General features: G+C 42.9%; 4 protein-coding genes across 12 annotated transcripts in view; 2 read left to right on the top strand and 2 right to left on the bottom strand.

The window, feature by feature from the left end:
• Window positions 1–3,205, bottom strand: part of LOC100679554 — a 28,751-nt gene extending 25,546 nt beyond the window's left edge. The window contains exons 1-9 of one of the 4 annotated variants that reach the window (XM_032598154.1): window positions 2,755–3,204; window positions 2,624–2,680; window positions 2,439–2,488; window positions 2,322–2,369; window positions 2,102–2,244; window positions 1,674–2,036; window positions 1,449–1,610; window positions 1,319–1,390; window positions 950–1,016 (exon numbers count right to left, since the gene is read on the bottom strand). In XM_032598154.1, coding sequence (XP_032454045.1) covers window positions 954–1,016; window positions 1,319–1,390; window positions 1,449–1,610; window positions 1,674–2,036; window positions 2,102–2,244; window positions 2,322–2,369; window positions 2,439–2,488; window positions 2,624–2,680; window positions 2,755–2,852 — 1,056 coding nt within the window. In that variant the 5' untranslated portion in view covers window positions 2,853–3,204 and the 3' untranslated portion in view covers window positions 950–953. Of the gene's footprint in view, window positions 1–480; window positions 1,017–1,318; window positions 1,391–1,448; window positions 1,611–1,673; window positions 2,037–2,101; window positions 2,245–2,321; window positions 2,370–2,438; window positions 2,489–2,623; window positions 2,681–2,754 lie in introns of those variants that run through there. The other 3 variants (XM_016990305.3, XM_008214785.4, XM_016990306.3) reach the window with 3 other exon arrangements.
• LOC116416021 (doublesex- and mab-3-related transcription factor 1-like) lies at window positions 931–7,053 on the top strand. Of its 5 annotated transcripts, none has more exons than XM_031922281.1 (3): window positions 931–1,027; window positions 6,082–6,564; window positions 6,630–7,053. In XM_031922281.1, exons 1-3 carry the CDS (start codon window positions 988–990, stop codon window positions 6,929–6,931), a joined length of 825 nt encoding a protein of 274 aa, XP_031778141.1. In that variant the 5' UTR covers window positions 931–987; the 3' UTR covers window positions 6,932–7,053. The 5 variants fall into 5 exon arrangements, with proteins under 5 accessions (XP_031778141.1, XP_032454079.1, XP_031778142.1 ...); XM_032598188.1 differs by lacking the exon at window positions 931–1,027 and adding an exon at window positions 4,019–5,087 and having other exon boundaries at window positions 6,092–6,564; window positions 6,639–7,053; XM_031922282.1 differs by lacking the exon at window positions 931–1,027 and adding an exon at window positions 4,020–5,087.
• Window positions 7,054–7,170: 117 nt separating this feature from the next.
• LOC103317299 (ankyrin-3) lies at window positions 7,171–11,160 on the top strand. 2 transcript variants are annotated; one of them, XM_008214786.4, is made up of 3 exons: window positions 7,171–7,380; window positions 7,480–7,566; window positions 7,645–11,160. In XM_008214786.4, exon 3 carries the CDS (start codon window positions 7,652–7,654, stop codon window positions 10,670–10,672), a length of 3,021 nt encoding a protein of 1,006 aa, XP_008213008.1. In that variant the 5' UTR covers window positions 7,171–7,380; window positions 7,480–7,566; window positions 7,645–7,651; the 3' UTR covers window positions 10,673–11,160. The 2 variants fall into 2 exon arrangements, with proteins under 2 accessions (XP_008213008.1, XP_008213010.1); XM_008214788.4 differs by having other exon boundaries at window positions 7,203–7,380; window positions 7,642–11,160.
• On the bottom strand, window positions 10,953–13,746 carry LOC100679622 (putative ankyrin repeat protein RF_0381). The gene is made up of 2 exons (XM_003427792.5): window positions 13,387–13,746; window positions 10,953–13,311 (listed from the first exon to the last, which is right to left on the bottom strand). The coding sequence occupies exon 2, from the start codon at window positions 13,288–13,290 to the stop codon at window positions 11,365–11,367; it is 1,926 nt and encodes a 641-aa protein (XP_003427840.1). The 5' UTR covers window positions 13,291–13,311; window positions 13,387–13,746; the 3' UTR covers window positions 10,953–11,364.
• Between the last annotated feature and the right edge of the window lie 10 nt (window positions 13,747–13,756).

Genomic DNA, 13,756 nt, shown 5'->3' with positions numbered 1-13,756 from the left:
TAAAATCCAAAACCAGAACTACCATATACTCGAACCCATCTCGAATAACCCTGGCAAGCTTCTTCGCCAGAAGAAAAATGTGGCTTTATTATATTGAAAAAGATTGTCACAGCTTTCTGGCGCATACGCGAGTGTAATCGAACCGAGGAAAAATAATCAAGCCTGAGTGACACGTCCATGTCGCGCTCGCGAGGGAGTAACACAGTAACTTTAGAAATAGACCGGGTCACTTTGACTCGCGTATTTTCGTTCGCTCCGCGCGAGAAATCCAATTACTCGAGGCGAACATTGCCTCGTTGTTCGCTGTTTGTTAGCAAAAAATTTATGCAATTTGCTTTCGCTGTGAGAAATGAGATCACGGCGTGGGAAAGCTTCTTGGGTACAAGTCGATTAATCGAGCTTTTCGATAAGAATCTCCGCAGCGTCGCAATAAAGTCGCCCATTCAAACGGACCGCGCACATGCGCGCGAAAATAATAAATCAAGTTTGCGTCCCAGTTTTACCAGTACGACGCAAATTTATTGCACTACTACGAGTGGACAAAGTGAAAATCGATAAAGAAAACAACGTTTCTCTCGAAAATAACACAAGACAAGTTTGTCGCACGAAAATAACTCGCTCACAACATCTCTCGTACGTTATTACCTGTCGACGTTACAAAACACACTGTGTGTGCCGCTACTACTCAAACTCGGCCGGCTCCTCTCGAAAAGCGACATCGCGCGGACACACAAACGCGAGAACAACTTGGCACACGAGGACACTCGCTATTATAAGTATCGGTGCGTCTCGTTAGCCGCGACTATATGACTGATGTCAGTTTCGGCTCTCCTCTCCTGCGGCGTCTACTTATAGAAGCGTCAGGCCCGCGCGACGCGTATTAATTGACTTTGAGATTTTTCGGACGCCGTATGTGCAAGGGAGATGATAATTTAACGACGACTCTCACCTCGTTAACGCCTCGAGCGGATGTAGAGATGGCGAAAGATGTCTCGGCTCTGGATGTATCTCGCGCGCTGTAAAACACGTATGTACCATGTCTTTGAGCGAGTACTTTTTTGTTGGATTTGCGCTTTTGTGTACATTTAAAGTCGATTCTCGATGTGTATACTTTTGAGGAGCGGTAGCGAGAAGTTGCTTGGTGCACATATGCGCGAGCGTCGTGATTAATGATATATTCGAGCGGAGTGTATTTTTAAAAGTCATTTATCAAAATTATAGATGTATTTATTTCGAATGCGCCGCCCCCGAGAAAATATCAAAGATCAGCTGTTTATATGTATGGGTGGAAAATTTATCCTAGTGAGGTCGTCCGTACTTTTTCTCGTAAAGAGTCTCTCGTCGGCTTTCCGGGTATCGTCTTCCCGCAAGGATCAGGATTGAGTCTCACCTGAAGAAAAAGTTTATTTATACAATCATTACAAATGTACAAATTGACGATAACGTACTTGTTTTCTGCAGCTATTCTTCGAGATACCCAGATCCCTCGAGACGAAGTGTTTGACGGCACCGCCTGGTAGTCTGGTCGACGAGAATACATCCGGCTTGTCGAAGAAGCTCTCGATCGTCGAGCTTCTCAACGAGCTTTCGTCCACCGTCGCACTTTCCTCCTGAAATCGTCGAAACATGCTTTTATCATCAAGAATAAATTCTTCACTCAACGCTTCTCTCACCGGTATCGCAAACGTTTGGTCCAGCCTCTCGAGCTCCATGAGCGTCTTCTGAAACTCCTGCTCCATGTCTTGGATAGCTCTCTGGACACTCGCGGACGACGTCAGGCCTTCGGTATTATTACTGCAACCAATGATGCTCGACGTGGACGTGTCCTCCTCCTCGTTGACTTGGATCGTCTCCGTAGTGGTGCTAGTCGTTCCGCAGTGTCGCCATGACCGTCGCGACGATCTGAATCGTCGCGTTCGCCACCGGCGGAGCTTGCGGTGGTAGCATCGCCGACATGTACTCGGATCTTTGCGAGGTTCGGGGACAGGTGGTAGATGCGGAAGCTTGGGCGGTGGCTCGATTTGTTTCTTGATAGCCTGAGAGTCCAATAGTTTAGGAAGCATAGATCTCGTTTTGTATAAGATGAGATATCTGTACGAACTCGCTCGATGCGGTCGACTATCCTGCAGAGCTTGCGCTTGATAACGTCGTGCCACTGGCTAGTGAGCTGCGCCGCGTCCTGTGCAGCAACACTTGCCTGTGCTGCTGTCGTGGCACGCTTGGCTTGCTTCGTTTTTATTTTGTCTAGAAAAAAAAAACGTTTCTCTCTGTAATACAATTAATTTTGTAGATTTACATCGAATAAGATGGTAAAAACTCACGGCGTTTGTCTGAGACAGTCGCATTTGTATCTCTTGTTCTGCCGCATCCTGATCTCAAGACGGAATGAATAAAAATCTATTTGTGTAAAATATTATTTATCGTAAATAATCAAGTACCCTTTCGCACAGTAACAGCGGTCTTCTCGCTTGCTGGACAAGATGCGATTCTGATTATTAGGTTTCAACAAACATTTTACAAACAAGTAATGACGGTTGGCCATACGATACGCAAAGTCATTTTCGATCTTATATAAACGCACAAGATCAGAACTCGTTGCTCTCGTACGGCCAACAAGACTCACTTGCCCTTTTGTCGCGCCAACTCTCGGTCTCTCATGGGACAGACGCACTCGAAATTTCTAAAAAGCAGAAACGATTTCAAACGATCGAGAAAAATCAAACGATAAATATCGTGACGGATCGGTAACCAAACTTTTCTCGTAAATAGTTGAAGTAGATGAAGAGCATCCCAGTAAGTCCAACGAGAAACTTGCCGACGTACCAGCCCAAGTGTCTCGTGCAGTGCGGCATATCTCAAAAGCTCGAGCTTTCGAAATCCGTTCGTACTACATTTCTACGTGACGATTTATCATCGTCTATCACACACTGCGGCATAACCTGAGCTTACCGCGATGATTTAAAAATTTCATAGACGTATAAAAAAATTTTAACCATCATCATCTCCCGATAATTAACTCACGGTATAATAACGAACGAATAGTGAAAGGTTACAAACGAACGTAAATACACAAACACAAAAACAGGCCCGCGCGACGCGGCGGCTCGGCACAAAAAACGACTGAAAATAACCGCGGTAACAAAAGCGCGCCGCGCGCGAGAGAGAGTGACACCCGATCACTTGTAAGTTCTTCTCTCTCTCTCTCTCTCTCTCTCAAGCGTGGAGTAAATTATCCACGCCACTCGTTTTTTTCGTCGTCGAGCTTGTCTCTGTCTGATTTTTTTCAAGTTCCTTCTATATTTAAGGCCTTTCATCTCCGACACTTTTTTTTAATCACGGGAGCTTGCGAAGGAGGACACGTGGCCAATAACTAGATCCAAAATGTTTTCAACATCGGTAATAAAGCGGTCGTATAAGGAGATCGGGAGTAGGCATCAGATGAAAGGGGAGTTACAGGCTGTTAACGCGTGATTTGACGCGCGAACAAGGAGGAGCTGACGGGTTAAGCTTGTCAAGTGTCATATCGTAGAGAGCGAGAGAGAGAGAGAGGCGTTTTTCTCGAGGCTTGACAACCCCTTCGTTTTATCCTCATTATACGAGGCGAGAAATTCCGAGACGCATTCTTGAGCTCGCTTTGGTTTTGGTCGGTTGGGGATTTAATGCAGGGTCGTGTGCGCGAGTGTATTTTTTAGCGTATATAACAGTAGTGTCGAAACGAGATTTTACCGAATAAAATTTCCGAGAAAAGTTCGCCTACTGATACAGCTCCAGCCGCGAGTTGTGACACGCCGAAAAAAAAATATATCGTTCTCCTGTCAAGCCGAAAATAACGATGTCAAAAACCGAGCGAGAGAGATCCGTGTCCGAAGGAAACTCGTCCGCGTAAACGTATGCATTTCGCTCTGAGTCAACAGCGAAGAAACGTAATATAGTGTGTGTAAGTGCGCGCCGAGAGCGAACACACGAGCGATTTATAAAAACAGGGTATAATGCACGAGGCATAGAGAGAGAGAGAGTGTCCGGAAGTTTCGCGGTTACAAAAACACAAAGCTCTCTGGCCGCGTGCCGCCGCACAATATTAATAACCGCGAGACGTACAGCGAGTTAAGAGTAGATCAGAGAGAGAGAGAGAGAGAGAAGCAGATGTTCGGATGCTGCAGAAAGCATTACCAACGCTTGTGTTATCTCTGTAAATGTGAATCGAATTCGAATCGCGAGAATTTTGAATTTTGTCGCGGTTAAAGATTAGAGAGTGTATAGGCGAGTAGGTGTCACTTTTCCGGAAGGAGAAAAGCAAACACTGTCGTGTAAGCTCGTCCGGTTTCGGTATATTTCATGCGGCACACGTGTGCGCGGGTGGTATCGGTTTCTCTTGATCTTCTTTGGAGAAGAGAGCGCTAAGCGGTTCTGTGGAAAAGAAATTCTTTTTGCTTTTACGCACGCCCATGTGGTATCAAAAGAACAATCTGGAGTGTATTATAGTGTTTTGAGTAGGAGCTTTTGAAAATGCGACGCAAAAAATAAGAGACCATAAGAGCTGGAGTGTTTGATGAGGTCAACTTTGAAAAAATGGAATAAACTTATCCAGATAACAAAACCATTTTACAAGCAACAAAGCTGCTTGAAGAAATAACTGTCCATTTTTAACAATCTCTGCGAAATACATACTTACATAAAGAAAGTATCCTTCGAGTCCCGAAAAGATGGCCTCGTCCTACCCCCTCAGCCAATGATAATCTGTCGATCGATCGATCGATCAGACTATCGACCCCCTTGTTTCCCAGCCCTGCAATCATCTTCTCTCCCACACGCGATTGGTCGTGGTCGGCGTGGCTTAGACGTTTCTCGAGCCAATGGCGAGATTCGTCGGGGCTAATTCGGTCGAGGGCGTGTCGACGGAAATCCCGAAGGAGATGCCTCGCGACGGCCGTCGCGCGAGTGCAGTCTCCCCTTTGCGGCGCGCGAAGCTTTACATTATTCAAATTTTACAAGTCTATCGATTCATCATTAATTGAGTGACGGCGCGTGGTGTGTAGTGTAGTGGTGTTCGGAAGACGATTTCGAGATGCAGAACGAGTGTCAGTCTGGTAAATTGGAGATTTTTAGGAAAGATTTGTGGTGCTTTGCTGATGCTATACGATTGCTTCTTCTTGTTGAGAAAAAGCTTTCAAAGTTCGAATATAATAAACTTATTGTAAATAAATGCGTTTGCATATTTTTATCGACTAATGCGCTTTTGTTACGCAGAACATTTTTTTCCATTTTTCAACACAGTCGTAATTGAGTTATTAAGGACATCTTTTTAAATTGTAAAAATAATTGAGCAATTCGTGTTAAATTATAGATAGGCAAGAAATACAGCTTATTTTATGTACTGATCGTTCATTAATGCATGTTTATTATTATTTCGTGAAGATTTAATTTTATTTTATGTCTCTTGAATGTAAATTCCATTAAGTAAAAGATTTGTATGATAAATAAATAGCACGTTTTTATTTTACAATTTTTTATAGCAACCCTAAAAAATAAATGTGTACATACGATTTCGGAAACTATAACATTAACTTTGAAAAACAAAACAACAACAACAAATTCCAGTTTGACGCATTTTCAAATCAAAAATATATTTTCAGCTCAAATGCGTCATCAACATAATGTTTTAGTAAGGTAGCGATTTAGAGGCTATTAAAAATTGCTCTTACGCAGTCTTGACGATTATGTTTCAATGTGCACGATTTTGTTACAAAAGATACCAGTTCCTCCTCTAAAGAAACCTCCAATACGAAATTCTCTATTTCTTTTTGTTAACATTTCTTACAAATTCTATATTTATAGACTTTTCTTATGATCAATTAAATCGTTTATGCTATAAAAATGTTCAACAATGACGCGCACATAGTGTCTCTAATTCATTTTGCGCGTGCAAAAGCAATAATCCGTCATAGCCTCCTCCAGTTAAAAACAACTTATTATTATACCCATTTCCGCAAGACCGCGGCCCATCAGCAAAAAAAAAAAAAATGCAAAGCAGCACAAATCTTCACCCCTTCAACGCCATGTATAACCCATCCGAATGCTCAGTCGACGACAGGCTCAACCCACTCGCGCCATCAACCTCCAACAGCAACTCAACCGTTCCTCGAACCAGGAGCCCAAAATGCGCGCGTTGCCGCAACCACGGAATAGTCTCCGGCTTAAAAGGTCACAAGCGCAGCTGCGCCTGGAAGGACTGCCGTTGCGCCTGTTGCCTCCTGGTGGTCGAGCGCCAACGAGTCATGGCAGCCCAGGTGGCCCTGCGACGACAGCAACAGGCTCAGGATCAACTTCAGGCCAGCGGCGCTTTTGAAGATACCGCTGGAGAATCGGTTCGCAACGTCGTGGCGAGAGACGAGGGAGAACATCAGGCTAGTCGTGCAGAAGCTGGAGGATTGCACAGACAAAGAGCCATGGCTGCGTATCAGAGGAGGTTGAGGAATTTCCAGAGGCACAGGTTGCAGTTGACGCAGACCAGGATCAGCGTGACGCAGGATCTGCATATTCTCAATGCACTGCCCAGTATGCCAGGTATATAATTGGTATTTTACATTTTGCATAAATAATACTTATCAAATATTAATAACGAAGATTAGTAATTCCAGATCACAGTCACCTGGCGGGCTCGTTCACGATAACCGAATCTCAAGATTCCAACAGTAGCCATCCGCGTCAACACCTGCAGGACGATACCCCGATGGATTTCCGCAGCATATACCCCAGCTATTCCCAGATCCCCTGGTTCTCCTGTTTCTCACCCGACGCAACGACGACGTCGAGTTCCGCACAGCAGCACCCGAACGAATTATCCACGAGTCTCTTTGGGCCAAACGACTCGCAGACGGAGAAGAAGTCCAAGATATCGTTCAGCGTCGAATCAATCATCGGGAGGAAATGATGACGATTTCATACGAATCGCGTCGTACCATTACGCTAGAGATGTATGTTTATCGTTAAAAGACCTGTATAGTTTTGTAAGTGTATGTTAATTTTAATAAAGGTTAATCGAAGTGAAGAAATTATTTCTACTTTTTATTCGCTAATCAGTTTTTACTTTCGTTCGGATTTCGAATTTCGCGGTTTTATTAGTTCGCATTGCAGCCGCCCGTTTATCAGGTCAAGTCGCATATCTGCATTTATTTTTTGCTGCACTCGTCGATGTTTATAAAATCTTAACCTCGAAAGAAATCTGTGTTTATATTCCGATGCGGTAATTTCTGTATATATAACACTTCACGTCAGTGCACCTATACGCAATGTTTGAATTGTATTTATGACAATATAGCTTCGCTGCAGTATTATGACATACATTGATAATTGAGATTTTTTTTATATCTGCAGGTGCTTGTAAGTTTTTCATTCAAATAATTTGTGATTATAGCCTGTTTGTTCAAAATTAATAATTTGATGAAGGATGACAGGTGTACGACTTGTGTACTATTCTAGTTTTAGGAAACAATACCAATGCAGCAGTTCCAAGTGGGGTGATAATTATCCTGAATATTGATCTACAGCATATAGACTTATTACAAGGTATAAAAGATAGTTTGAGGTAGTCAAGTAATAATTCGTTTGGTGATGAAATAATGACGCCAAATATTTTTCAAGCAGTTGAAACATGGATATTTTGCAAAAGGAATCATTGATAAGTCATTCAGAAGCAGACGCTTTGTTAGAAGAGACCAGGTTTGAATTGGACAGTGACTGGGATGATTATAATCAATTGAACAGAGCTCTACGGTGTGGCCAAAAAGAGTTGGTAAAACGACTATTACACAATGGTGCTCGAGTCAACAAAGAACCAGCAGTTTTCAACATGTGCACACCTCTGCACTTAGCAGTCAATTTGGGCGATGCAGACATTGTTAAACTGCTTTTGCACAAAGGGGCAGCCATCAATATTAAAAATAATAATCGCGAGACTCCGCTCATCATGTCAGCCAAGATGAGAAAAGATGTCATAACTGATATTCTCCTATCAGTTGACGGTCAACAAAACTGTTCAAACAGGGAAAACCTTTCGCACATGCACATTGCCTGCATGAGGAACAGGGTGGACGTAGTGAAAAAGTTTATACAGCAGGGAGCAAGAATCAATCACTGCGTCAGTGGCCATTCGATACTATGGTCAGGTTACACTCCCTTGCACTTTGCAGTACAATTCCAGTGCCTCGAAACCGTGGAATTTCTGATAAACAGTGGAGCTGACATTACTTCAGCAGACACTAACAAATTAACGCCGCTTCATTTTGCCGACATACTGCGCGACGAGCGCATCTTGGATCTCATTCTATCAGTTCACAAATACGAAATCACCAATCCTGTCAACACTGAGGGATTGTCACACTTTCACATTGCATGCACTAGAAACAATCCGGAAGTCGTCGAGAGTTTCATAAAGCAGGGAATAGACATCAACATCAAAGTCCTTGAAAGCTCTCTAAATTGGACGGGTTACAGACCCATAAATTTCGCCATTGATTACGAGTGCACAGAAGTAGTGCAACTTCTCCTGATGCACAATGCTAATATAAACCTTTGCGATATCGTACGCAATCCCATTCAGTACGCTTACAAGACCGCGAATAAGAAGATAATCGACTCGATACTGTCGAAGAGCGCCATCAAGAAGGAAAACGCGAAGAGGATAAAGAAGAACTTATCGGATCTGCACACCGTCTGCATACAGAGAAACTTGAACGAGATGGAAATGGAGATAGAACAAGGAAACCTGAGCAGAGGTCCTGTGAATTTAAATCTACCCATCTGGGCTGGCTGTACTCCGCTACACCTCGCCATCAAGCGCAGGTGTGCTTCAACGGCGGAGCTGCTCCTAAAACACGGAGCCGACATCACGGTGAAGGACTCGAGGGGTAAGACACCTCTTCACCTCGCTTTCGAGACCAAGCAGATGAACATCGTTGACCTTATCCTGACGGCTCACCTGGGCGTCAGCGCCAATCCGACGGACAACAACGGCCTGTCACACTTCCACATCTCCTGCATGCGCAACAAGCTCAGGGTGATCAAGAACTTCTTACTGAGTGGCCAGGTGGACGTCAACAGCAGCGTTAACCAGGACTCGGTCTTCTGGCCGAGTTACACCGGACTGCACTTCGCCGCCGAGTTCGAGCTCAAACGGGTCGTCGAATTGCTGATGAACAAGGGCGCCGACGTCACCGCTAAAAACGGTATAGGTCTCACACCTCTGGACATCGCCATCAAGTGCACCGATTCCAGCAAGTGCTGGCGCGACGAGGTGGAGCAATCCTTCGGCATCATCGACTCGATCCTGGGACACGCGGCTCGAGCTAAGGTAGCCAATTTGGACGACCGGGGCTTCTCCCGACTACACGTTGCCAGCATCAACAACGACACCCTCGCTGTCGAGCAGTTCCTCTACACGCATCCGGAAAGCGTCAACCAGCGCGTCACCTGGGACAAGTCCGACTGGCTGGGATACACCCCGCTGCACTTCGCCATGCACTTCGGTAGCATCGAGGTAGCTAATCTTCTGCTGTCCAAGGGTGCCTGCATTTCCCTGAAGAACGCCGAGGGTAATACCCCGTTGCACACGGCTTTCGGGCTGAGATATCACTTGCGCGAGGTCGAGAATCCGGCACTGCTCTACATTCCCGAGAATCCCATCGGCGACGAAGGATACTCCCATTTCCACGTCGCCTGCCAGATAGGCGACCTCGACGCTGTCAAGTACTTCCTGGATCTGGGCGTCGACGTGAACATGCCCACCAAGTTCACCGGCGTCTACGAGTATACTGGCCAGACTGCGCTTCATCTATCCGTGAGCAACGACACCGTGAACGAGGAAGTGCTGTGGCTGCTTCTGAGCCGCGGCGCCGATGTCAACTCCCGGGATGCCGAGTACAACACACCGCTACACTGCACCAAGCATAACGTCAGTACCCGACCGGCCGAGATTCTGTTAGCCCACGGCGCCGAGATCAACGCTCGGAACCTCTACGAGGAGACGCCGCTCTACTTGACCTGCTACGACAGCGAGTTCTCAGATCCGCAGGTAACGCCCGCCAAGATCCAATGTCTTCTGGACAACGGCGCGGATATCGATCTGGAGAACGACGATGGCGAACGGCCGCTCACCGTCATCGACTCCTGGCCCGAACACATCCTCGATAAACCCAGCTGCATGGCTGTCATCTTGCGCCACATCAAGAAGCTTCAGCTCATCGGCAGGAGGTTCTCGATCAGAAACTCCCAGGACTACTACCGTCTGCTGTCCAAGTGTCATGCCAACGGCAGCTACCGGGAGCTCGATTTCGCCAAGCAGTGCCGGGAGGAATTGCTCGAGATGGCCGGAATCAGCGTCGACAGCTACACTACTCTCAAGGACGTGCTAAACAAGCGGCTGAACGACATGGCCCTGCACAGCAGGAACAACGACTTCAGAGGCATCATCGAGGCGCCGGACTTTGACAGGTGCTTCCCGATCTACGGGTTCCTGATAAAGCTGCAGTTCAAGAGAGGACTCGAGAGGCGGCCCTTACTGGAGGAAGCCAAGGCGTCTTTTAGCTTGGCATATCCACTCCCGGATGCCTGCCTGGAGAGGATCTTCGAGAGCCTCAGCAATGAGGACTTGAGGAACGTGATCGCAGGATTGTAGGGAAAAACTATGCCTTAGTACTGTTGTACTTTGTTTTAAGTTTGCGCACTTGTAAGTAGATCGATAGGTATATTTATTTGTAATAGTATATGTGGATAATTGATAGTATTTTTATATAATGCATAAGATATAGTTTACATATAATGTTGTAAGAGTGAAATATATATGAATTTTGGTGGAACCAAAGGTTGTAAAAATAATATTGTATATATAGAAAAGTGATTGAGAATAAACTTGATCAACTATTTTGAAAAGGTCAAAAAAAGTGAATGGAGGATGATTTCTTGTAGCAACAATAATTTTATTTCTCTTCTGGTTAACAAAAATAAGATATTTAAACTTCTTCAAGAATAACATGTGGTTACATTTTTACAAATTATTTAAAAATATCACTGCCTTACAGTAAATAAATTTCGTTCTTGCGCAGCTTATAAATTAATGAACTTTTACAATTAATGATTAAAATAATTGTATCTTTGAACTTCTAATAATTGACAAAATAGTATTTTTATTTATAAATCATCTTCGTGATTATAACTTCTTCTTTATATTTGAGTATGCATAGATTCTTAGTACACAGTAAAGGATAGTACAAGCATTTAAGAAAATATATTGAAATAAAAAATATATTTATCATTATTGCATGTAATAAAGGAGATTGATATTATCACAAGACGTATTCATATCGCCTGCTAACTATCCAAGCTATAAATTAACGACATATTCTTTAAATCTGTTGTATTTAGATAGCTTAATATCTGCTCTATTACCAGAGATGGAAGATGAACATCTATCCAAGACATATCCACATTCTGGACAATTCTAACAAGATTTTCCGAAGATATTTTTAACAAATTTAATCTCACTTTAGCTGCTTCAACATACTGTTCCACGTTATCACAGTAAATCGGAAATTTCTCCTTGTACTTGCTATCGTTGAAAGCATTTATAAAATTATCATTGCACATAAACGAAAGTAGCTTGCTCTTATGTTTTGTCAAAGCATCGAAAAACGTAACGCCCTCTATTATTTCCGTGTCTTTCATCAGAGTCAACTCGCTGACACAGTCTTCAAAAAAGTCCTTAAAATGTGAATTGTTCATTATTCGCAGACTTTGATCACTTATGAAAAGGCCTGAGAGAAGCAATTTAGCTGCATGCTTAGTCAATACTCGCTGTACAGATTCAGCTGGCCTCATTACATTCATGTCATCATCGGACCAATCTGAATTCATAGTTTCAGCTACTTGATACAAAGATATGGTAAGAGCAGTATTGCCATAATCATCTAGCACATTAATATCTGAACCATGTTCAAGAAGAATATTGACTATATCCGCATGCTTCTGATCAACAGCAACATGCAGTACAATCTGGCTGTTAATTATTCTTTCGTTGACATTAGCCTGCCAGTCAAGAAGCAACTTGACATTCTCATAACGATTGCTCCAAACTGCATTAAAAAGGGGTGTGAAATTACCATCTTTACCCTTGGCATTCACGTTTAGCCCATGCTTTAGAAGTGACTCTAGTACTTTGTAATGCTTGTTTGCGGCTGCAAAGTGAATAACAGACTGCCCGTTGTTGGTCAAAATATTAACATCAGCTCCATAACTGATGAGCAATTCGATAAAACTTAAGGACTGATTTTCAGCACAGAAGTGGAGAGGTGTCTTACCTTCCACATTCCTAATGTTAACTTGTGCACCATGATCTAGAAAAATTTTCATAGTCTGCACTGCATGATTCTGGCAAATCATGTGCAGTATTTTATTTCCCCTTTTATCCAAGACACTGTTCACCGAAACCCCTCGTTTCAATAAAAATAGTATAGGCTTCAATGGTTCATTCAAACTACAGAATGAACCAAATCCAGAATTCATTAGGTTCCTTACTGCATACGAAAATACTGTACATTCATTGTCATCTACTTTATACAAATCAAATTTCTTATCATAGAGTAATTCTATCATCTCAATTCCCGCATTTTCTGAGAAAGCAGCATGAAATGCAGTTTCTGAGTATTTGTTTGCATAGTGCCTGTCACTCCCATTGTTGAGTAAGAATTTAGTCAGCTCCAAAAACTTGCTTTTTACAGCTAAAATCAGTGGAGTATCCTTGTTGGTCTTTTCAACGGCATTAACATTGGCTCCGTGTTTTATAAGTAATTTTGCTATAGCTATTCTGGATATCTCATCAGGAATCGATGTACTTCCTGTGTCGCAGATCAAATGTAGCGGTTCCTTTTGATCTTGGAAACTAATGTTTACTCTTGCTCCTTTGTTCAGTAGCATTTCAACAATCTCAACATTGCCTGCTAAAGTGGCTAACTGCAGTGGAATATCCTTGCTTGGATCAGGACTACCCATGTTGGCTTTACAGTAGTGCCTAAGAAGAGCCATGGCATTTCTATTATCATTTCTTTTTATAGCTTCGCATAGCAAAATGTAACTTGTGCTGTCATTGATACCACCACATCTCTGATTCATATGCTTGATGAACCCATTAGAAGTAAATATCTTTTTGAAATAGGGCTCAAAAACATGCCTTAAGCGCTTGGTCTCGTGCGTAATCCTATATTCCTGACTATCTGTATCACTATCTGTCCCCAAATCCATGCTTATGTATGAAAATATGATCTATGAAGAATTATTGCTTGTTTAATGATATTATTTTTTATTTTTCATTCAAAATTATGCTGATTTGTAACTTACCTTGGCTTGTAATTAACTAGTACCTATCAGTTTCTTGAACAAATTGCAATTCTGAGGTGTTCATGTTTTTTTCTCGTTGATTGTAATTAGATTAGAACAATTGCATTTGCATAGGCATTTGATAATCAAGAAATGATTGGCTTACTTGTTCAATTGAAACTTATAATAAAAATTCTATAAATTTTGCTGTGGCCTATAACAACTTGACAAATCTATGTCTAATAATAAAATATTTTATACTCAACTATTTCAAATAATTTGCTTCCCTGAAAACTAGAGAAAAAACTTGTAAAAAAAGGTCGGGTGTTAATTTTTACCGCAGCGAAACTCAAGAGAAGAAAAATCAATTTTAACATTTTACTATTGTCAA

Source organism: Nasonia vitripennis, chromosome 1 (assembly GCF_009193385.2).
Source record: "Nasonia vitripennis strain AsymCx chromosome 1, Nvit_psr_1.1, whole genome shotgun sequence".
Classification (NCBI taxonomy): domain Eukaryota; kingdom Metazoa; phylum Arthropoda; class Insecta; order Hymenoptera; family Pteromalidae; genus Nasonia; species Nasonia vitripennis.
The sequence above is the reverse complement of the archived record's forward strand: the minus strand, read 5'-3'. Positions and strand labels throughout refer to the sequence as shown.